Source organism: Pteropus vampyrus, unplaced genomic scaffold (assembly GCF_000151845.1).
Source record: "Pteropus vampyrus isolate Shadow unplaced genomic scaffold, Pvam_2.0 Scaffold171, whole genome shotgun sequence".
NCBI classification, from domain to species: Eukaryota; Metazoa; Chordata; class Mammalia; order Chiroptera; family Pteropodidae; genus Pteropus; species Pteropus vampyrus.
The window spans coordinates 3,962,968-3,987,190 of record NW_011888952.1 but is presented as its reverse complement, the minus strand read 5'-3'; the positions used below and the strand labels follow the sequence as shown (position 1 = coordinate 3,987,190).

Here is a 24,223-nt window from a genome sequence, read left to right as displayed (position 1 = left end):
AAGTCTCTTCCATTTCCAAAATTATTCCAATAAAAGTGTGTCATCCTTGGAAAGATCAGTAATGCTGCAAGATAAGAATTCAGACACACACACAAAGAGACACACCACATACAAACAGACCAAATTTTAGGAAGATGGTCTTAAGACATCGGACCGCTAAAATCAGAAGAGTCTTATAAAACGGGGGGAGGTGCAAAAAGGAAGTTTGTCAGCCTCAAGCTTACAGTTTTCTATTTGAGTCTATTAAAAGCTGAAACCTAAGAACCATGAAGCCAATTAGATTTTAATTTCCAAGTGTAACTTGAAGATATTAGGCCTGGAGACACCAACAGCTTGTTCTCATTTAGGAAGTAGGGAGGGGGGAGTAGTGAGTCTTTATAAGGACTTTAAATTTTCGTTTATCTTGAAGTCCCCTAAGCTACTTGGTAAATCTCTAACTAAGATTCCCCAGGGAGAGTTGGATAATTTCTGGCTCATAGTGAGGCTGGTGGCTTTACTTATATCTTCCAAAAAGCTGGCAGGGCCTTTCTAAGAAAGAAAATTAAGACCACTTCAAGACAAAAAGATTGCATTGGAGCCTCTGGAAACACTTAGTTTGGCAAGAAATGCCAGGACAGCTCTTGCCCTTTGGGAATTCCTTTCATAGTCAAGGAAAACAAAGCCCACCCCCTGGGATCTGAGTGGTCTCAAAATGCCCCTCCCCTGCCCCAAAAAAAGTCTGGAGTTAGGGGAGCAGGAGGACCCTCTTTCCAAGAATGATTTCAGTTAAGCAGCTGAGCCCCTCAGATAATGGGCTGACTTTTCTAGAAACTTGGACAGTTTTCAAAAACAGAAAAGAATTGTTTTGCCCCCTAAGCTGGTTTTGTCAGCCAGTTTGTGCAATTCACTGGGCATGACATTCTGCCAGTGTCTGCAGTTCAAAGGGAGCTGCTGTCAAAGACAGTTCAGTCTTAAAAATTCTATTGCTACAGTCCAACAGGGTTCCTTATACATAAGATTTGTGGACCTGTTTTGGATACAGCCATGTGTAAACATCAGCTATCAGCAAGAAGCAGGCGGAGAAGAGGCTGGCTTCCTTTCTGCTTCCATCCTCTGCCAAAAGAATGTCAAACAGAGGAGTCAGAGTCTTGGACAGGGACTGACAACTTCCTAGATCTTCCTTCGACCCTCAAACAGATCTGATCATCCGGTCATCAATCATTCAAGTTAGGATTTGGAATTTTTGCCGTGTTCTTTACTCTGTTTTAAGTGACCAGACCCATCACCTTTCAAAGGTAGAAGAGATATTCTGCAAATATTTTGAGACTGCCCACTTTCATCTGGGAGAGGGAGGCCAGCCATGCAAATTGTTTCCTAGCAGTGCTATAGCTCTTCCATCCAAACGTGTTGAATCATGTCAGACCTTTCCAAGAGCTGCAAACCCTTGAAAAATGTACAGATTTGAGTCTTATCGTCTCTGCCTTTTTTTTTTTTAATTTAAGTGCTAAAAATGCAAAAGAGTAAAATTATCAAAAAGGCAGACAGAAAGAAGGAAAAGAAAAAGGGGCAGATAATCCCGTATCTTGGCTGGCGGAGCACTCAGGGTCTGCTCCATCATGCCAAGTGATAATGTGGTAGGAGGCAGACATTACTAACAGACTCAGTTAACTGACCAGGCCAGATAGCAGAGAAAACTGTGGTTGCAGTAATTCGTTTTTAATCAGAAGGAGATTCCAGGAAGCAGACGGTTAAGGATGGGGTTTTCTAGGGTGGAGTGGGTTTTAAAACCAGTCACCTTGAAGGCGGGCTTTATGCCCTTATTCTTCTCATAGCCCAGGGTCTGGGCATTCCTGCTTTCCTAGAATCTGCTGGAATCGAAGTTTGGCTTACCAGAGGGGGAGTGGAGGGGAGGAGAAGGCAAAAGCAAGGTCTTAAACAGAGAAAGCTTTCACTTTGTATTTCCTTTTCCACATGTGGATTTGTTTTTCTACTTGGTCTTCATAGCCAGATTAACCCTTTTTGTTTACACATGATGTGAACCTTGGGGATATCTCATAATTTCCTCCTCTGGAGGGGAAGACAGAACCAAACAAGTGATTACAACTATAGAAATATTCCATAAAGGGTCGTACATGGTGGTTAGGAGCTTATGGTGGAACGAGAGGAGATACCTCGTCTGAGAAAATCAAGGACCTCCCTGAGGAAGTGATAGGAGGAATTGGATGGTGGTTTCCAGAACCTCCCCTTGGGGCATGTTCATCAAGGAGCCTGAACAGATGATTAGGACCCACTCTGGGAACCCCTGGAGCAGCAGGTCCCTTTCACCACCCCCAAAGGGTCGGAAAACACCACGTATCCTGCTAACCTTTCACACACTCTAGAGCAGCATGTCAGACTTCTGTGAATTCAGTGCTCCTTCCTGGCCACCCTGACTTGCACTTAAATTTTATGTGTTAAACATGACATGTTGAGAGAGGGAGGTCAGTAAGGAGAACGTGGTATATTTTGCCCCAAACCTAATTCTCCTAGACTTGAACCTGGACAAACTATCTTCACAGACAAAAACAAAACATCATTTCTTATAGAGAGTAAAAAGTACCCTTTTGTTGGACATTTGTTTAAAACTTTATGTGAGACATCAAACACTCCTAACATCATCAGCTAAATCCATCAGACTAACTCTTTCTACCCCAGCCAGTCTGTGCAATAAATTTAACACACACGAACCATTTAATAGGAAAATAATTGAATCTGTACCATGAAATACTGACGACTCAAGCACTTCTTCAATTAGCTCATCACCCACCAAATGTTTTTCTATTCTGTTGCTTTAAATAGGATTGGTCTTTTAAAAAAAGGAAGAAAAATAAAAAGTTTTCCATCCATTGAAGTCTAAGTACTAGATCAGTTGGGCTAATCTCAATTTTAGTCTGTTCATTTTTATCCTCATTACCTAATTCAGGAAAAGGGTATCTAAGTTGAAGAGATTTCTTCACATTTGTGCTTATCCAGACAGAAGAGTAGAAATGGCCAGCGGGCAGCCTTGGGGGAGAAGGATAGATTTGGACACACAGCCACACACACACTCACACACACACAGTTCCCTGAAGAACATTTCTGTCCCCAGATATCACCTCTAATGTAGATGAGGACTTTGTTGCTGACTGTGTGAGAGTCGCTGTGGTTTTAGGAGGTTCATTCAAAGGTGCTAGTTATTTAGGAGGTTCATTCAAAGGGTGCTAGTTATTTCCATGGCTGGTTTGCATATCATCAGAGTTCAGGAGGGATGGTGCCGAATGGAAATTCAAACAGAGGGAAAGACCGCCAGCAGCCAGTTCTGCACACTCTTCTGCCTGTTGCTACCATGTTCTAAGCCAGTCATCTTAAGGCTGGATGGGATAAAAAATAGATCTCTCCATGATCTGGGCTACAAGTCTCATTTTTTTCATCTCATATTTAGGGAAACAGTTCTTTTAGCAATGACCTGCAGCCCTAGCTTGAGGCCTCCCAGGTAGAGGACAAATACAGCAACTGTTCTGCTTAAGACTGAAGGGGGAAAGGTGGGGAGCATTTATTTTTACATTAAAACAGAAAAAAATATATATTATGGAATAGCATGCCAAAAGTTATCCTAATGTAAAAGCAAACAGACTGGAAAAGACTTGTTAGCCTTCCCCTAGCATCCCTGGGTTTCCGGGCTCCAGCCTTCCCTCTGATGGGTGACAGGACATGTCACAGGGAGGGTTTATGGTCAGGAATGGGCAGCAAATAGAGTTTCGAAGTTATGGGCAGACAGTTATTGTACTGGTGAGTAATTGGTTTCATTACTCTATTAAAGTTTTGTAACCCTTTTTTGGCAACTCGTGTTTCTAGTCGTTGGGGAGTGTCAAAAAGTGGAAGAAGTCCAGACCACTGTGAAGATCCTGGGGTTCTTGAGTGGGAAAGTGAAGTACAAAACCCCCTTATACCTCTCAGCCAGGCCACTCCCCAAACGGATCATACTTCTTAAGGAAACAAAGAAAAACCAGCTCTCCCTGATGTAGCTTGTCACCATTTGGGCCTTAGGTGTTGCCAGTTTGGGCTTCTCCATCTGGTAGGATCTCTCAGTTCCCCCTGTAGCCCCGGAGGGTGCGGAGGACCACCCCTGACCTCAGGCCTAGCAGAGGGTCTCAGTATTCAAGAGAGCCCCCATGGGGAGTCAGCCAGCCAATGAAATTTAGAGGAAAAGGAAGGGTGTAGTTTCCCCTCTGTCTGGCTGTTAAGAGAATTACCATATTGACAGGAAAGCCTGTGAGGCAGGCTTGTGCCAGGATAGATGGGACCAAAATGAAATGACAATAACAAAAGTCAGATGTGCCATAAAAACGCACTACATAGGAATGGTGGTCCACAAATTGAGTATGGTAGGGGGAGATGTTAAGCCAATAATGTTAAAGATGTTAAAATCCAAGTTGGAGCAGCTGAGGGTACAACGATGCAGCCCGGTTGTTCCCAAACTTATCTGCACATCGGAATCCCCTGGGGAACTTCCAAAAATGACTGTAGCCTATTACCTGTCCCCAGAGATTGTGGCTAAATTGGTCTGGGATGCAGCCTGGGCTATGGAAGAGTTATAAGATCTTTAGATGACTAATGTGCAAACAAGTCCGAGAGCCACTGATGTAGCTCCTCATTACTCAAAAGTGTGGTCCCCGGACCAGCAGCATCGGCTTATCCCAGATTTACTAGACCAGAATCTGCATGTCAGCTAGGTCCCAGTTTCCTGGCACTGATTACATTTGTAATTCTACATTTCTGTGAGCTATTTGAGAAGTTAAGTGGAAGGGCACAAAACACCTGGAAAAGGCTTCTTGGCTTCACTTGCAGTTCATTGGTTAAATTAAAATGGAGATTCAGAATTTAGAGAGACCTGAGTTCAAATCCAAGCTCTAGTACTTTAATTTGACCTTGTTGAATCCCCTTAACGAAGGAGCCCAACTCCTCCTGGTTTGCATGGAGCTTTCCTGGTTGTGGCACTGTAAGTGTCTCATCCAGGCCCTGAATCAGTCTCAGGCAAGTAAAGATAAGCAGTTACCCTTCAGTTAACTTATGTGCAACCTGGAGATACCAGCAAAGTTATTAGTGGTTCTCAGACAGCTGTGCATCCAAATTACTTGGAGGACTTGAACAAGGCTGGGCCTCACCAGCTTCATGCCTGATTAGCAGCTCTGCGGTTAGTACTGAGGATTGGCAAGGCATGTCCCCAGGCACTATTTGGAGACCAAACCTTGACAATCACTGCAAGATAACCTATCTCATATAGGTGTTGTAAGATTTGCAGGAGCTCGGGCTTAGCACCATGACTGGAAAACTGCAAAACCTAGCACTTGTTAACAGCTGCTATTAATTCTTTTTATTGTGGAAAAGATGGAACTTAAACTAAAGGGTAGGTGGGTTGAAGCTTCTTTGAAGATTAGATGACCATGAGATGAGTGTGTATTTAGGAGAACTACAGGAGGCTCAGGCGATTGAAAAGAGAATCTGGATAGAAACAGTAGATGATATGGAAGTAGAAATGGATAAATTCGAACAGGTGAGGTGGGCCACATCATGGGAGCCCATGACATCTAACACCCAACAACTCTTATTCTTTTAAAAGTAGTTCAGCATAATTTCAAAACAAGGTGGGTGCTAGTACTCTCAATATAAATCAGCTATTAAGAGTTAGTGTGGTACCAAGTGGGTGCTAGAGTAATCGGGGAGATCACTTCATACATTATGTAAATGTCTAGCCATTATAATAAAATAATAAAGTCTTGTTTAAAACTTTTTTTAAAAAAGGAGTTAGGAATAAACCCAGAAATGACCAACAAGTTGGTTATTTTGTTTTGTGTTTTTGGTTTTTATTTTTATGTGAAAACAATTCTAGAAAACAGATCCAACCATCTTCACAACTTGGGTCACAGTGCAAACTCCAGCCCCCTGGTACCAGCCCCCTGGTACCAAGCATGAATTACCTGCAGTCATTCCGGGCTTCCAGAGCGGGGCAGGTAAACTGAGCAAAGCTAGTGCTTTGGCGCTTTTCTCCCACAGCACCGCCTATGGTCCTGATTCACTTTCTCCTCTGGCTACCACCTCTCCAACTGCCCTTGCGGCCTGTTTCATTGCCTTGAATGTGTACACTTAGTGCAGAACAGGGTTGGATGATAGAAATCCTGGGACCAAGGTCACCATGACCTTGTCCTACTGACCCCAACCCTAACACTTCTAGGACTCCCCACCCCTGCAGACAACACTATCCATTCCCTTTGGACCCAACTGGCCTAATGCCCAGAATCAAGACCAGACTCGTAGGAGGTTGTCTGGGGTCTGGAGACTCCTGGTGTGGTAAGAAGTCACAGGATCTGTATTCCAAAGAATGAGTGTGAATCATGTCCTGAGCAGCAAGTCTCATCAGTCCTATGAGCTTGCTTTTCTCATGAGCCAAATACAATATATTTACAGCTTGGAGCTGATATGAATATACTTTGTAAACTGTAAAGTGCTTGGTGGAAAGTGCCATAGGAGAGCGGATGAGAGCATAGAGCTGAAGTAAGACCTGCCTGACTTCACTTCCTGGCTCCACCACTTACGAGCTATTGGATCTTAACCTCTTTGAGCCTGTTTCCTTATCTGAAAATGAAGTTACTAAAAATACCTCTCTCATAAGTTCGTGAAGAAGCTTAAGTTAAATAGTATGAAAATGCTTGGTATTTGCCCAATATGTAAGGCATACTCAATAAACGTGAGCTACAGTCATAAACATTAGGAAAGATGAAACATTTTTGCTTACAGGCCAGCACAGGTGAATATAGACTTAGAAGGAGCCATCACTCAGAGGTGCTCCAGTCCAGAGCATTCTGAATAGACCAGTTACTTCTCTCATGCATCACTGATGACTAGGAATAACGATCATACCTCACAGGTTGTCATAATTGTTAAGGAAGAGAATGCTCAAGTAAGTAAAATCACTCCATGGACTGTCAAGCTGTTATTTTGGAGTTATTGATGGTAGTAGGGTAGTGCTGGAATCATTTTTCTGTGTATGATTTCAGTTCTTTTCTGGACCTTCCCATAACTTCGCCTCACTCCAACATCTCCATCTTCCCTCCGCCATCCTTTCTGGGACCCCTTAGGGGAAGGTTTGTTTTTAAGTAACAAAGCATGTTGACTAATTATCCTTATTAACACATGTGCTTTTGGAGCTTATCTATAAAAGACAAGTCAGAGAAGTTGACTCAATAGAATTTAGTTTCAATTCAGAACACCTCAAATCAGAAAGCAAACCCAAGAGGGCATGTGATTGTGTTAGACATAATTTTCAAAGAGATAAAATCACAAATCTTGTGCAAATATAAAGTGAAATTTAGCAAAGATTTTAGTCAACTCGTTAATTAATGAAAGAATCAGTAAGAGATTTGGACCAGTCCAAAAAGCTTTTGAGGAGGTGTAGTTATTTATAGTCAATTTAATGTTAGGACAAGACAGATGGGTTAGGCACATAACTAGCTAATGTCCTACAGGACAGTAAACCATAACCTTTAGGATTATCTTTTTCAAAAGGACAAAAATTATTTGCATTTGTATCTCTGTTTGTATCGTATCTACAAGCTTACATGTAACACCAAGTCTTGGAGTAGAGCAAAATAGATTTCTCTAGATAATCCTTGAGGGTGTTGGGGACAGGGGGTAATGCCATATTTGCCACCATGTGACATTGACGGGATGTGCCACACATCTTTCTGCCTTATGTTCAAGTTTTAGATAATTTTTTAACAATGGTAAATACTTATTTCAATTTACCAACAACCTTTTAATCTTACATGACACTTACAACAGCCTTATTGGGGCAAAAAGAGCAGGGAAACCTCGTTTTTCAGAGGCGGCCGAGTCGCACAAGAAGAGAGAATCTGAGTTGGGCGAACTCCCATCTCTAATTCCAGGTCCCATGCTCCCCCCTAAATTACATATTGTACTTCCCATTTTGGGTTTCCCTTCATCACAGTCCTACATTGTTCTTGGTGAGATTCCACCCCCCACCACCGTAAGATTTCCCTTAGGGATCACCTGAAGATAAATGCTCAAAGGAGGGAGGAGTCTCCTGTGGCCCCTACCCCTTGAATCCCCAGGGCACCCCTGGTCTGATCTAAGTCCTTTTACATCTCTGACACGATTCAGTTCCACAACATCAGATGAACCATATCCTACTATCCTGAGCCAAAGAAAATTGTCAAAACATTTTATCCTTATCTAAAAATAAAAAAAAAATAAAAAAATAAAAAAATAAAAATAGATGCTACATTCCAAGAATCCATTTTTTTAAGTGACAGGTCCTTTTAAGCTCTTCTCAGCTACCGTGAGCCACTGTGCCATCTTTCATCTGAGACGAAGTCCACATCAGAGAAACCCACTGTTTATAAGCCAGAATCTCTCTTGAAACACTATTTCTGGTTGATGTTTACCCCTCCTCGATAAACACGATCGTCATTTTCTATGTTGGAGATAGCTGGATCTGGCTGACTCCTGGATGAATGGTATGCAGTGGACCAATGGCTATTTATTGTGTTAAACAGTCTGCCAGGAAACTGGCTGCAAGTGTGGCCTGATGGCCCAAGTCTATTTCTTTCTCACAAGGCCTTTTTTTCCTCTCTCCCACAGACTTCTGTCACAGTGGAAAGTGTCCCACTAGCAGGCTGGAGACTAGGGCCAACTCTGCTTCTTACACCTAGTTAGAGAGGCAACACTTACATACATTAAACAGAGAGTAAGAAAGTATGTGGGGTGTACAATTAGTAAAGTAGTTCTGAAGTTCCTTAGAATTCTGAAGTTGGGAAAAAAAAATCGATTCAGGGTCTCTCATACTGTTTACACAGGAAATAATGACGTAAATGAACATTCAGTACATAACAAGTGCAGTCTGAGCCCTTTCCATGCAGGAACCCATTAAACCCTCACAGTAACTCCATGAGGCAGATTGATTCTTATGATCCTCATGACACAGATGATTAAAGTGAGACTCCGCAAGTCCAGTCACTTGCCTAAGTTCAACAAGAGAAAGGTGCAAAAATTGGGACTGAACCCCTGACCATCTGACCCCAAAGCCTGGACCTCTTAACACAAATAGCTGCCTGCTCTTTACCGCTCTTGCTTCCACCATAGGCTAGCATTTCAAATGCTCTGGAAGCCCTTTTGCATCCAGTGCCCTCTATTTTTGTTTGATCTTATGATCCTTCCCTCCCATAGCCATACACCCTTTTGTAACCTCTCACAGAACGAGGATTCTTCAGAACAAGATTCAGGCAATCTTAACCCAGGCCAGTTTTCTCATTTTACAGAGGAGCAATTTAAGATGAGTGAGGAAATGAGTTGCCTCTAGCTGCCCAGCTAATAAATGTCAGAGTGGGCACTGTAGGGCCAGCCCCACCTCCACCCTGCAGACCAGTGCTGTGCTGTGCTATACTGTCTGACATCACTACTTCTAAACCAAACCCTGAGCCAGCAGCTCAGTGCTCCTGGCCAAGCATCAGGACTAATCCCCTTGTAGGATGACTATTAAATGAGCCACGCCTTAGAAGAACAATAATGCTTAAGCATGCAGGGTGCTTGGGCACTTACAAAATGCTTTCATACAGCTCTTCTGTGTCCAGGCTCACTGCCTCTGGGTCTATTTAAAACAATCCAACGATGAAGCCTTATTCATTAATTGTGTACCTCCCAAAGTAACCTTTGGATCACTCAAATATTAAGTGTGAAAGGATCACTGTATTTCAACTAGTAGAATCCAAGGTGTCAAGAACAAGAGGCGGATGTTTGCATGGTTTCATACACCAGTGGGTTTAGGGAGCAAAGTTCTGCCCATGAATGAAAGTTACCAGCTTAGGATGATGAGTTGGTTGTGAACATCATCTTGTTTTTCAGTTTTAATATGAATCTAATACTGAACAGGCACAAGTGTGAACATGCTTCCCTTCAAATATGTGCAACATGGCTCTTACTCTTCGAGGCTGTGAATGTGAGTTAGAACGAAGAGAGCTGACATGTCCCAAAGAGCATACTCAGATTTTGACACCTTCCCCATCAAACTTTTTTGTACCTTTTTGCCCTCGCGCATTCTCTTCTTTCTGCCAGGAATCCCCCTCTCTTTTTCTGCTAGCTCATTTTACATATAGCCCTGACCCAGAGTCATGTCCTCTAAGAAGACTCCCTGGATTTCCCATATGAGTTTATTGACACCTTACTCTGTGTTCCTAAAGTCTGTGTGAAAATAAAAGCAGCACCATTATTAGTGCCTAATGCAGTCAAGCACTTTGCATAGATTATCTCTGTACCCATATCACAGGTAAGAAAACTGAGGCTCAGTTAGTCAAGCTCAATGTGACTGTTAAGTTTTGAAGTTGGGTTTTGGAATCCGTGTCTCTCAGGCTCCAAAGTCCATGCCTTTCTACTATACATCAGACAACTTCTTGCCTCAAACCTACCCCTTCCAGGAGCAGGTCATAAGTATGATTTTCACTCCCTATCTCCCCCTAGACTGTAACTTCCTCTAGGGCACACCTGAGTCTTATGATGTATCCCTATACTTGGCACACAGTAGATGCTAAAGAAATGGTTAAATGGATCAATAGATTGTTAAATGAGAAGCTTATCTTTTTATCTTACTAATTGACGGAGCTTTGCTTTTGATAAAATCATAAGACATGTACACACCTATGCCAAGTCGTCCACACAGCACCTGACTCCCAATGGAAGTCAGAAGTTTCTTAGCCAGCAGATCTGTATATTAACCCACTGCTTCTCCAATTTTAATGTAATACAAGTCTTCTGAATTTTGCTGAGTGCAAATTCTGATTTAAGAGGGCTGGGTGGGGCCTGAGGGTCTACATTTCTGGCAAGCTTTCGATAATGCTGCTCATTTGAAGACCCCACTTGAGAGCCATTTGGGTCTAAACATAGCAGCAGAAGCAGCCATTGCTCTTTTGTTACCTTTGGCTGGTAACAAGTAATAAAACCTGACTCGTGCATTGGTCTCCTTCCAAAGGATGACCAGCTTCGAATACTCCTGATTTTCCATGTTTTAGCAAGATATTTAAGTTATGCTTTGAGATATAAACATTTGGCAGTATCAACATTTGTTTGCGCTTCGGTTTAATCACACCCTATCAATAACTTACAAGTAAATGAAGGAGAGGACATACTCACTGAAGGATTCCATTCCAGTGACAAGTGGATCAGGGGAGTAGGAAGGGTGGGGAAGGAACAGATGATCCTTCACAGCAGCCTTAATATCTGGCGACAGCTTGGGAGCCTGAGAATGAGCCCCCATTGCATTTTTATTGGGAAGGACCTCACCCTTGCCTGCCCTCTGGCCACTTTTTCAGCTGATCATCTGGTAAACAGTAAGTGGCGGTAAGCAGTAGTGCTCCTGGTAAATAGTTAGTAATGGCTTATTCATCTCAAGCCCTTTGAACCCTACGCAATCCCTTTGCTGGCATGCCAAGATTTTCAGAGGTCAAGCATCCCCAGTCTAAGACATTTAGAAGGAAAACACCCTCTTTTCTGCTCCTTTTCCAGATGTCCTTGGGCCAGCAGCAGTCAGCAAGAGGTGTGCCTTGTTTGAGATGCAAGGGGACGTGTTCGGGCTTCGAGCCACATTCGTGGAGGTAACAGAGTTTGTCAGAGGAGGCTCTGCCTGCTTTCACTTCTTAGCTGTCCTTTCAAGGAACCTTGGTCATTCTCTGCTGGGACTGCTTAGGATGCACATCGTGGGAAGGGGTGGCTCTGGAGCAAAAGCACTTCTGATTGGTCTAACTCAGAAATGCCAGAAAAGCCCTTGGGAGCCAAGATGAAGGAGAAAGTTAGCGCTCCATAAACCATTTCAAGGTGGAGGCTGCCAGGCTCAGCCCAGCAAGAACTGCACTGAGACAGTATGGACAGTTGTTAGTTGCTGCCGGGTCCACTCTCGGTAGAACTGGCTGTCCTGGGATTTGGTGCATGGGGTTGCTCTCCTCCCACTGCACTATCTATCATGCTCATTGGTGAGTTTTGATCTGTAAGTCATTGTGTCCATAGTACTTAAAAACCAGGATCCAGTATTCATGTCCAAGTGGGAGGGTCATAAGATCCAGGTGGATTTTTTTTTTTTTTTTTTTTGAGGGCTCCAAAAACGAGGTAGGGCTGCCACACTTCACAACTCCCAGCACTATTCACTTCAGCATCTATGGGGATGGCAACCCAAGGGTTGTTCAGGCCTGTGAGAGAGAGGCTAAGCTCTGTAGGCCATGATAGTAAAAAAGGAGCTTTTTCTTCCCTGCCAGAGCATTGCCTTGGGCACTCAGTGAAGAGCAAAACTTGAAAGGTATTTGTCTCAGAAATGTTGACTTCTACTGTGACACTGCAGTTATAAAAATATTTGTTGAACTGAGCCAAATATTTTGTTTTTAAAAGTTGAAATAACCCAAAACAGTAGATATTAGTATCTCCATTTTGCAGATCAGAAAACTAAGAATGAGTAATGAGGAGATGGCTACTAACTAGCAGGATTCAAACTCGGGTCTGTAAGAAACCTCATCCTATGCCTGCAACCATTCTGAAATACTGTGTGCCATGAGCTTTCAAAGCACAAGACTGTCCCTTGAGTCCATTCCCTGACAGTCCTCACCTCAGAGGCATTCACTTGGTCTTCTGGATGCAAGGACCTTTCCCCTGCATAAATTTCTCCCTCGGTTAAAACACTCCTAAGAGGGGGAACCCTCACCCACACCCCCACCCCCACAGTGCATCTATTTTGGCCTCTTGAGCTCTTTCTGGCCTAGGGGAGAGTCATCTTTCCTCTCATGTCACCCCATTGGTCCTAAAGCCACATCAGGGTGTCATAGAACAATGTTGGCTCCTCATCAGTTTAGGATCCTTAAGACAGCTTAGGAGGCCTCCTTTTAGAGTTCCTGGGGCAGGGGATTAATGTTCCCTAAATGCCTACACCAAGTCAGTTTAATAACGTTTCCCTCACAAATCACGGTCTCATGCTTCCTATTGCCTGACATCTGAGAATGGTCATTTAATATATTTTGTCTGGTTTTCTAGTTGTTTATGGGAGGAGGGCAATTCTGGACCCTGTTCCTCATTGCTCAGCATTGTTTTAATCCCTACATTTCCTCATCATCTGTCAAATTATTTGAACATCAAGTAAATTTATCCTTGAGAAATATAGATTGCAGCTTGTACATCCTACATATCAAATGTCATCTTTGATTTGAACAACCTTAACGGGGACCTAAATTCAAGCCATATTGGAGCAGTGAGGTCCCAGACCCTTAGGGAGGAAACCATGTCAAACCATTTTTATGCTCTAGTTCTCATACTTTCAATAGTTTGAAAGATATTTAAATGATCAAAGTGTCAGCCAGCCTGGTTTTGTGGGAAAGGCCCTCAACTAATAATCACAGGACAGAATTCTCTTGCTGACTCTGCTTGAACAAGACACTTCCCTTCTCTAAGTTTCCAATTTCTCATCTGAAAAATAGAGACATTGAACCTGATGTGCTCTAGGATCCCCTTCCAGCTTTACCATAGTTTTCCATAGTTTCAGGCAAATCGTTTGCAATCGAATGATTCATATGGTCAGTATAATTAGAATGGAATTAGTATTAATAGCATAGAATAGTAGAATTACTTAGAGAAGAGGATACAAGAGCAGACTTTCAGAACAAACATGTTATAAAATCATAAGGGGGTGTTCCCCCAGCAGCCTCTACCATCCCTCTTTCCAAATGGCCATGCCAGGTTTCCTGAGCATCTGGTCAACTTCACAGGATGCTGAATTTCCCTTCAGGACAAAGGAAAACACACCTTCAGCACTCCAGGTATTTCAGAACCCAACATAAGATCTCTTCCTTGCATGCAGAGATTGTTTTAAATATTATTATTATTCTAATTAGCTTTATTTTTTCAATGTATACCGACTTCAGTGGGTAGAGAAAAAACTCTGATTTGAGGAAAACAAGACGTAATATGAAAAATGGAAGAGAAACCACTGGCTCTTCAAATAACAAAATTTTGCATTCTTCAGGAGTTGCTGTTAATAGACTCCCCAATATCCTCATGGTGGCACCCCTTCTCATGAGGTCCTATCTCCAGGTCAGCTTTAGCAGCTGCCCCAGGAATTATAATATTAATTCTGCTTCTCCTCACCAGGACAGGAGATCCTCATAAATAATTCTACAGTAATATAATAGCTGGACTTCCTGTGGTTTTCAAGGAACAATGTAGAGAAAGTCAACCTGAGTTGCTTAAATTCCTGAAAGGGACCAACTAGTAATTTGGAATGCATCAGAATCACCTCAGGACCAGCATCACAAGTCCCATGCCTGTATCCCACTCTGGATACAGGAATCTGACTAGCTGGGACCAGGGTGGGTCATGTCCAAGTTTACCAGCTCTCCAGGTGATTTGGGTGCACAGCAGAGTTTGAAAACTCATCAACTAGACCACTTTCTATAAAGGGCCAGATAGTAAACATTGTAGGCTTTGCAGGCCATATGGTCTCTCTCACACCTATTCACCTTGGTCTTTGTAGCATAAAAGCATTAATTTATTTAAGGACATGGAAATTCAAAATTTTTTTACCATTTAAAAATTTAAAAACTATTCATAGTTTACAGGCTATAGAAAAATAGGATTTAGCCTACAGGCCATGGTTTACAACCCTGATGTAGACCAAGCATCTCATTTTACACAGAGGAAACTTGACCATGGACCTATGGTTTCTCAGTGTTCAGACTTGATTTGATGCCAAGGCTGTGTCTTTTCCAAACTTCCAGGTTGCCTATGACAGATTGCAGAAATGGTCATTTTAATATCATTGAGGACCTTTCTAGTGTATCTGTGTCCTGCAATCCAGGTACCAGGAAAGAGTGGAGTAAACTGCTATAAAGTTCCAGCAATATGCTTGGCAACATGAAAAGCATGAATAAAGGAGAAATAATGTTGACACAATCTCAAAGGACATCTCATATTCATCAATATTTTCCCATTTCAAAGTGTTTATATTCCCAGCATCGCCAATAGCATCCTAAGAATCTACATGAACCAAGAAAGCAGAGGACAGCTTCCTCACCCATTTACAGAAGGTATTGAGGAGATCAGAGGACCCACAGGACACTGGGCTTTCCTTCGCCTCTTTCCTCTTCCTCCTCCTTCCACTTCCTGCTGTCACTCCCACATTAAACCAATGGTGCTATCACCTCTCTTCTTAGGGAAGCAGTCTCCTCCATTCCTCAGAAAAGGGAGAGGCAAGAGAATATTATCTATCATGAATAAAGTGCTCCAATTTTGCAAAACAAGCAACCCCTTCTTATGAGAACAAAAAGAAAAGACCTCTTGCTTTTGCACCTTTAATATCATATTCTCTTTTGTAGTGCTAGAATTGTCCTTAAGATGAGCAGTTTTAATTTTTCTCAAATTGCAGCCCACTGAGTATGAATTAGACTGCAAGCTTCTCCTCAAATGATATTGGAATTGCTGCATTCATCCCCCACTTTAAGTCACACCTCACATCAGTGTGTTAAAGAAGCAGCTTCACACTGAAGAAATGTGTTTAACCTTCTGTAACTGGTCCAGGCCAGCAGAACTACCCCAGAGCATATACTACTCTCTTGTGGCCCAACCTGATTCTCCTTTGCATTATTTCCATCTGATTTTCTCCCCCTCTCACCTCAGTTTTGGCTTCTTAAAGGTTGTGATGGGGCCTCCATCTCATTATATTAGACGAAGGTTTCTCAACCTTAGCACTATTGACATTTGAGACCAGATAACTCTTTGTCGTGGAGGGGACTATCCTGTGAATTGTAGGATGTTTAGCAGCGTCCCTAACCTCTACCTTGCAGAAGCCATTAGCACCCCATTGTGACAATTAAATGTGTCTCCAGATATTGCCTAATCTCCCTGGGATACAGAATTGACCTTGGTTGGGAACCACTGATGTAGACTACAAGGCATGCCCCTGCCAGTCCCACAGTGAATATTTATGATATATGACTTATGATATATGAGTTTAGAAGAGCAAAGGTGGTTTCCTTTGGGCTTGCCTGTCGTGGAAGTGCTCATGCAGCTGCAGTGGCACCTTGCTTGCTTACACTGCCCCATCCCTACTATATGTCTTGACAGAACTCACTTTACCTAATAAGCTTTTAAATCAGATGCTTAGAGCATCTGGGACACAGCCCACCTACAATGACAGTCCAGAAAGGGAGGGGCAAAATTTTCCTCTCACATTATGGAATTCTCTGGATTTCTAAACCATGTTGTATGACACAAAGCGGCCAAACTCTTTTGTTTCTAATTGTCAGAAAGACATGTCAGGCTTTCCAGTGAATTTGAAGCTTCCCCAGGGTGCTTTTTCTTTTCTCAGCCTCATGACCAAGCCTTGCCAGTGAACACCATCCCTCCAGACCAAGGGATTCTCTAAGCTTTCCCTTGAGCCCTGTCTACCAGTTTCTTGAAGAAAATTTTCAGCTGCATTCTAACTTCAGAATGAGTGCTCAAGAGTTTAAAAGAAGCTGCAAGGCTCATGAATCTTGGGAGACAATTTCAATAATCTTTTGAACAGGGGTCCACAACTTTTTTTATAAAGGGCCAGATAGTAGATATTCTAGGTTTTGAGGACCAAATGGTCTCTATTGCAGTTACTCGAATCTGCCATTGTAGCCTCAAAGCAGCCAGAGATGATATGCAAGTGAATGGTCGTGGTCCTGTTTCAAGAAAACTTTATTTATAGTTTGTGGGCCAGGTCATGGGCCAGTTTCAGCCCACAGACCATGAAGACTCCTGCTTTAGAGCACTCTAATGAATAAAGCAGGCTTTGTCACCACAACTGCTATGAGGAAAACCTTCTGCTCTTTTTCCAGCAAAAGTCGTGCGCCACATTCTCCACAGGTAGACAGACTGATAGAAAGACTAGAGTCTGCCAAATGCAGTCCCAATCCCAAAGGCCCTTTGGTCTCAGATTACCCTTTGTCTGCTGCTACCCTTCTCAAGTTACTAAAGTTAAACTTTGAGCTTGCTTTCAAAAGGGAAGATGGTGCCTCTCTTTTCTAGAGGTTGATCTCACTTGTCCCCATCTCTACCATGCCCCAGGAAAATTTGCAAGTCATGCAAATGCAGCCAAGAGGACCACTGCCTGAGCTCCGACCTGGAAGATGATCGGAAAATTGGCCGCTTGCTGATGGACTCCAAGTATTCCACCCTCACAGCCCGGGTGAAAGGCGGGGATGGCATCCGGATTTACAAGAGGAACCGGATGATCATGACCAATCCCATTGCCACTGGGAAAGATCCCACCTTTGACACCATCACCTATGAGTGGGCTCCCCCTGGAGTCACCCAGAAACTGGTAAGACAGCTTCCTCCAACAAAGTGATTGCTTTTCTGCCCTTGTAAATGTTAGCCATGCTGGGTTTTGAATTTCAAAGACAAGGTAAGAAGAAGGCAAGGTTGCAGAAATAGTAGAAATGACTATAGTTTCATTTCTGCTTGTACCTCACAATGTGATCTTGTAGTGAAGACTGTCTGGGCCTCAGTTTTCCTCATCCATAAAATGAGTAGAGTTGTTCATATGAACACTTAAGGGCCCTTCCAACTGTAGTACAGGGTCACTCACAGTTCCCTTTGGGCTCCTCACTTCTGAACAGAGGATGGTTTATCATCCAGAATGCTCCAAGTGCTTGTCTTCATCTATGAGATGTTCATTTCCCCTCAAAGTGGCCTGGGATGTGCCATTTGCAAGCATCTAGGAGAACAGAGAAACAATCCTTGCTTCTCCCTAACAGCCGAAGTCTCTTAGGCTTAGAAGGGAGGACCAAACTAGCTTTTTCACAACTGTGGGGAAGAGGCACCCAGAGAAGGCTTCGGCAAATGATTGGAGAGGCTCTGAGGAAGGTAGAAAGGATAAAGCCCACAGAGAACAGGTGATTTGCATAAGGTCATACCCTGGCTGCCCCTTGGAATCTCCTGGGGACCCCCAAAAAAGCCCCTATGCACAGGCCTTGTCTCAGACCATTAAATCAGAAGCTCTAGATTGTAGGATCAGGATCACCAGATGTGAGCATTTAAATGATGCCCCAAGTAATGCCACAGGCAGCCACGTTCAAGATCTAGTAGACTAGATTGATGCTCCTTAAATTTCGACAAGCATATAAATCAGCAGCTTGCAGAAATATATCCAGTAGGACTGGGCCTAAGAGTCTGCATTCCTAACAAGCTCCTAGGTGATGCTGATGCTTACTGCTGGTCCCCAGGCCACACCTAAAGTAGCGGTCCTTAACACTTTTGGTACCAGGGACCAGTGCTCCTATGAGAGCACTGATGCCTGATGATTTGATGTGGAGCCAAGGAAGTGATGCTAGCTCTGGGGAGCGACTACAAATACAGATGAAGCTTCACTCACTTGCCCACTGCTTACCTTCTGCTTGCGGCCTGGTTCCTAACCGGCCACGAACCTGTACGGATCTGCAGCCCGGCAGTTGATTTCTACAAGTAAATGAGCTAAAAGAGGTACTGGTCTAGATGATTTCTACAAGTAAATGAGCTAAAAGAGGTCCTGGTCTAGATGATTTCTACAAGTAAAAGAGCTAAAAGAGGTCCTATAGACCTCTTTTATAGCTTGACATTTAATTAAATCTCTCCTGAGAGAAAAGCAGAGCCTTTGGAGTCCTGTGTGGTCCCATGTCCACAGGCTCCTCCACAGCTCCTGCTGTACCCTCTTCACTTAATACCTTAGGGTGTACTGGCCTTCCTCCTTCCTGCTCTGGAACACCCTAAGCTTTCCTCCTCCTCAGGGACCTTGCACTTTCTGTTTTCTTACTGGAAACATCTTTCTCTGCTCTCGCATGGCTGAGTCTTTCTGACAATCAGGTCTCTAACTATCCAAACTGGTAGTAGATGCCACCCATCTTCCTACTTTCTTCCTCTCAGTTCACCATTGGTTCTTTAGAAGCTTTTAGAAGCAAGCTACAATTATATCATATATATATCTGCTTAGTTGTCCTCTCTCTCCCACACTGGAGTGAAATGAGGTCCATGAGGGCAGACATCATGCTGTCCTGTGCATCGTCCTATCCAGCACCTTCCACCGTGCAGGGCACATAGGAGGCTTGATGAGTACATGTGCTATGTCACCCTCCTGGTCAGTGACATTCCACATATGGTCTGTGGAATGGCACCACTTTACAAAATCCTTACGACTGGTCCACAATGACAAGTATAGAAACTGAGAATAAATGTTGGGAAAATTCTGTAGCAGTTGACATCCAAGCATGTGATCAGAGAACTCCTCTCATTGAACAGAATTCTCTTGTGTTCAGACTCACGTGGAAATCTCACGTGGCATGTATTCCATTATCATCACATGCAGTGAGCGCACAAATCACTCTGCAATAGGTGGACAAACTAACCAAACAAACCTGATCCTTTACCATAGAGAGTTTGAGCAGCACAGTTCTAATCTATAGCTTAAGAAGTGGGGGTGGGAAATCCCTTCTAAGTAAATAAAGGCAAAGATTTATTTTTTAAAGCTGTACTTTTTGAAAAGCGTATTTAAAAAAAAAAAAAAAAAAACAGTTCAGCATTCATAAGCTCAGACTCCCTGTGAGGTAGGAATCATTTTACATGTAAGGAAACACAGAATGCTTAATTGGCTTTTGCCAGTTTGAGGGGCTAGGCAGGCGCAGGTCCTGAGCCACAGAAGGTGACAATGAACAACAGCAGAACTGGGATATGCTGGCTGGTTCCAAACATGGTCTGCCTCCAGCGCCCAGGTCTGGGTAAGCCATCAAATGGGTCTCCAAGATGTCTGTGGAAACTAAAGCAAGCAGCTCATAAAAGAGCCGTCTGTGGGCGTCAGGATCTGGCTGGTGAAAACCCCAAATGCTTGGGCCCCAGACTAATCAGAGGACGGCATCGTCAGGCTATGATTAATGCTGGCTCATAAAACCACATGGTATAAAGGCCCTTCTGTCTGCTCCGCATCTGGCCTGCCGAGCAAGTCACATTTCTGAGATTGGACAATTCTCCCTTCCTACTCACCTTCTCTACTTTTTTTTTTTTAAATTACCAAGTAATCAGGATTGATTCTACTTTAGAAATGGGACTTAATCTTGCTATTTGTTATCCTTCTCAACCAGAATGAAACCCAGAGAAATTCTTAAGCCTTTAAAAAACGGTCACAATAAAGCTAGTTGCTAATATTTATTGAGTACTTAACTATATGCCAGGCTTTATGCTAGGAGCTATATATGCATGATCTTACCTAATTTTTCAACTGTTAGAAATGTACTATTATTACCCTCATCTACAGAAGGGGAAACTGAGGCTTAGAGAGGTAACGCAGCTAGGCAGATGTCCCATAGCTGATTTAAATGTCAGAGACAGGTCTCGAAGTCAAGCCTCCCTGACTCCAAAGCTTGGGCTGTTCTCTACCAGGCCAGGCCAGGCAAATGGGGTGGATCTAAGGGAAGGCAGGCATCTGCAGTTAACATTTCTAGGGAAGGCTTCCAAGAACAGGGAGGGCCTTGAATGGATCTTTGAAAGCTAGCCAGGATTTGGAAGGAGGCAAGATAGAGAAGACAAAGGGAACCAGCATCCCTTGAGCATTTTGTATATTTTATCTTACCAACACCTTGCCTCTCCTTATGTGCAGAGTCCCTTAACTGCCCCATTTTACAGGGGAGCAAACAGAGACTTGTGAGGAGCCTACACAGGGGTGCCACTCACTCATACCTCATCCTCTGCTTCCGTACCCATGGCAGAAATTGCTTATCAGTCAGAGCACTGTCTCCCATTGCACCTTCATTGGACCTGAGAATCTTTCTCAACATTGCTCTTCTCAATGCAAATAACTGCTATTTACCAGGATTGACATATAATATAAATCCATTTACTGTTCTTGTCTGACAGCTGGAGAAGAATTAGGAAGAACAGAATCGGGATTGGGTCTTCTGATTCCAGAGTCCATGTGTTTTACTGCCCAACCCTGAGAATAGAGCCTCTTTCTCTTCTACTTTTCTCTGCATTTTTAATTTTTCTCCTGATAAATCCTGATTCCGGAAACCACTTCACCCCAAGATGTCCCAGCCAGACAGCAGAGCATCAAGTGATTCCGAAAGGTCCTCATGAAAAATGTAAAACCTAACCCCATCTCCAACTGGTCTGAGAAGAGGCCTCTTACTAAAGATTTTGGGAACATGACCTTAGCTCCCTGGAGAGATACCTAGGAGATTATCTTATAGGCTCTGAGTGGCACAGGCAGCTGACTCAGACCCAACCCTCTCTCTCTAGCATGACATTCCCAAGTCTATAACATTAATAGTGATTTCCTGAAGAGCTGTGTTGAGGTGGATTCTGAGACCCTTGTCAAGGTTGATTAGTAATGTCTGCCATGGGCGCGTAACTAGGAAGCATAGACAAGAGTCTTAGGCCAGCCAGGTAAGGCCATCAAAAAACATACATCAAGAGGCAGCTGTATGCTGAGGCCTTAACAGTACAAAGGCAGCTGGTACTCAGCTGGGGCTTGGAGCTGCAGTAGGAAAACTGGGTCCCTGGGAGGGAAAACTCCCTGTCTCCAGGGCCCCAGCCAGGAACCCGTGAGCTCTATAGGCCACAGACACCCATAGCTGGGACAGAGCCATGAAAGGACCCTGTGAATGCAGGGATCAACAAGAGCTGGGCTGTGCAAGACTTCTCCCACAGAGTTTATTTGTAAAGCTGAGCAGGGAGGGAGGCAGGTCCTTGAAGGCCAGAGCTGCAGACATATTCAGGAACTGGAGAATCCTAGCACCAGGCAGTACATACCCAGTCCACTCACCTTGACGTGACAACAAAGGGAAACTCTCCCAGCAGTTGGGGGACATATTTTTCTTTTCGCAAACCATCTGTCTTTTAGAGAGGCAGAATAGAAGGGGTTGAGACCCAAGCTGTTGAGTTCAAAGCTATTTTTAGCACATACTAGCTGTGTGACCTTGGGGAGATACTTGGGGAGGAACTCTCTGTTCCCAAGGTGTAATATGAGTACCTTTCTCCTAGGAGTGTTGTGAGAATTAAATGGGTTAACATATGTAAGGCACTCAGAAGAATGTCTGGAACATTGTAAGCACCATGTAAGTGTTAGTTACTCCTATCATTCCTTAAACCACTCAACCTGCGGGAGTGGGCAGCCTTCACTGAAGAGGTTTCTCTCCCATGAGCTGAATATGCAGTGAGACTGGGACTGCTTCAACACATTCTGGCAGAGTGAGCAAAGCTCTCATTTCCTCTTCTCCAAAATCCTTCTTTAGCTCCCAGGAGCAGAGCAGGCCCCAGGCAATAAATGAGAAGAGCTGTTCTTCTCATTTATTCCCCAATGTTTGCTCCCCAATGGCTGTTTCCTAACCACCGGGCCCTGGGCCCTGCTTCAGCCTGTTGGCTGTTGGCTGTTGTTTCTCTGTCCTCTGATGGTCACAGCCACTTCCCCGACCCACTGTTCCCAGAGAGGCCCCAACCCTTGGGTGTCCTGCTTCAGACTCACAGGGGAGGACCTAACTTCTAGGCCCTTCCACACTCCTAAATTAGTCTTTGGATGGGCCCAGGAAACTTTTCACAGGATCTACAAGTGATTCTTCTGCAGCGTAAAGTTGGAGACGGTTTCTCACACCTAGCTGTCTGGCATGTTAATGCTAGAAGCCACTTGCAGTTTCATAGTGATCAAGAGTGAAACCACAGGTTGCCCTGGTCTTCCCAAGACTGAGTCAAGGATAAGTCTTTCCCAGATGTGTAGTCACCTGAGTAGCTTCCTGGGGATTTTTGTTCTTTCAAGTATTGGGTGAAGGAGCTTGGCCTCTTTGGCCATCCAGAATCCATCACCTCCTTGGCCCCTTTCCTAGGCTATAAATTTGGGTTAGTGCTACTGCTCATCTCTCTCTTAGTTGTGATAAGGATCAAATGAGGTCGCCACAGACTTCTCACAATGGTTAAGAACTCAACGATCATGCAGATGAGGAAACTGAGGCCCAGAGAGGCTGGGTACTTTCTCTGTATTACATAGAAAGCAGCAGCAGGATTGAATCTAGAAACCCAAATTCCCTGATATCCCAGGACTCTGTCTACCATCGAGGCCATCTCCTGTGTCTGAGAAAGCACCTGGAAGAGTACGGGACAGTGCAGATGCAGGGATTAGCAAGGTATGCTGTGAGCCCATATTGCCAGAAGTCATGTCAGCCAGGTGTTCCAGAAATCTAGGGTAGAGCCACCAAGGGGGCATCCACAGCTACCCCTCAAATGATGAGTTTCACAGGAACCCAGGTCTCTTCTTTTCCTTTTCTAAAAATGCCCTTATTCAGAATTTATTAATGATGAAACTCGGCAAATACCAGGCTCTGAACTAGTACACCACCCCTCAGGTTCCTCATCCCTGCTCCCTAAAATCAAGCAACAACTCGATTGCTCATTATGAATTACAGTATGACTTTCCAAGTCGTTTAGCACAATTCCAAGATGGGTCCAGCCCCAATGGCACGATATGGGGCAGGCGGTTTCTAAGATGGAAAATTTGGCAGCAGCCACCTTGGCAGTAGGAATCAGGAAACCTGGTGAGGGTGTCAGGGTCAAGATCTGGGTTTAACACAGAAATGGAGAACAGTTGTCAAGAATAAACAATTGCTTTTCGCAGTTTTCATGCTATATGACCTTGACCTTTATTTCCCCCTTTCTCCCCACCCAAGTATAAACTTTTTGTTCATTTATTTTAAAAAGTCCTAATTGGACAGTTATATATGAACATATTAACACTCGAATGGTTACCATTCATGTTGACATGAAAATAGTTATTGACTCGAGACCTTGTCAGTTCTACTATTAGAAGGTGCCTTTGCATATTTTTCAATTAATAAACCATGAAAAATCTTATGCCCATGATGATTTAATTATACGTATCTGAGAAAGGTAATTTTAAACTAGATTGACTTTTTTTTCTAATTGGGAGCATTGCCATGAGGTAAGTGAAGTAAAAATAATCAGTTTTGATAGAAACAAAATCCTTGTCACAAAGCCAGCAAATCTAAAATGAACATCAACTTAAGTTACACCATTTTCATGATTTGTGACTACAGCTTGAGAGAGAATGAAAGCTTATTTAGGCTTCTTTTGGGTGTTACCAAAATTCACAACATCTCTTCTTCGAGAATCCTTGAGTTCTATAAAAACC

At 43.4% G+C, this 24,223-nt stretch overlaps 1 protein-coding gene across 3 annotated transcripts in view; it reads left to right on the top strand.

Moving 5' to 3' along the window:
* Window positions 1-24,223, top strand: part of LMCD1 (LIM and cysteine rich domains 1) — a 58,653-nt gene that overhangs the window by 17,130 nt on the left and 17,300 nt on the right. For all 3 annotated transcript variants that reach the window (XM_011370656.2, XM_023536882.1, XM_023536881.1), the window contains 2 exons: window positions 11,569-11,657; window positions 17,128-17,383. In XM_011370656.2, the coding sequence (XP_011368958.1) occupies window positions 11,569-11,657; window positions 17,128-17,383 (345 nt within the window). The remainder of the gene's footprint in view (window positions 1-11,568; window positions 11,658-17,127; window positions 17,384-24,223) is intronic.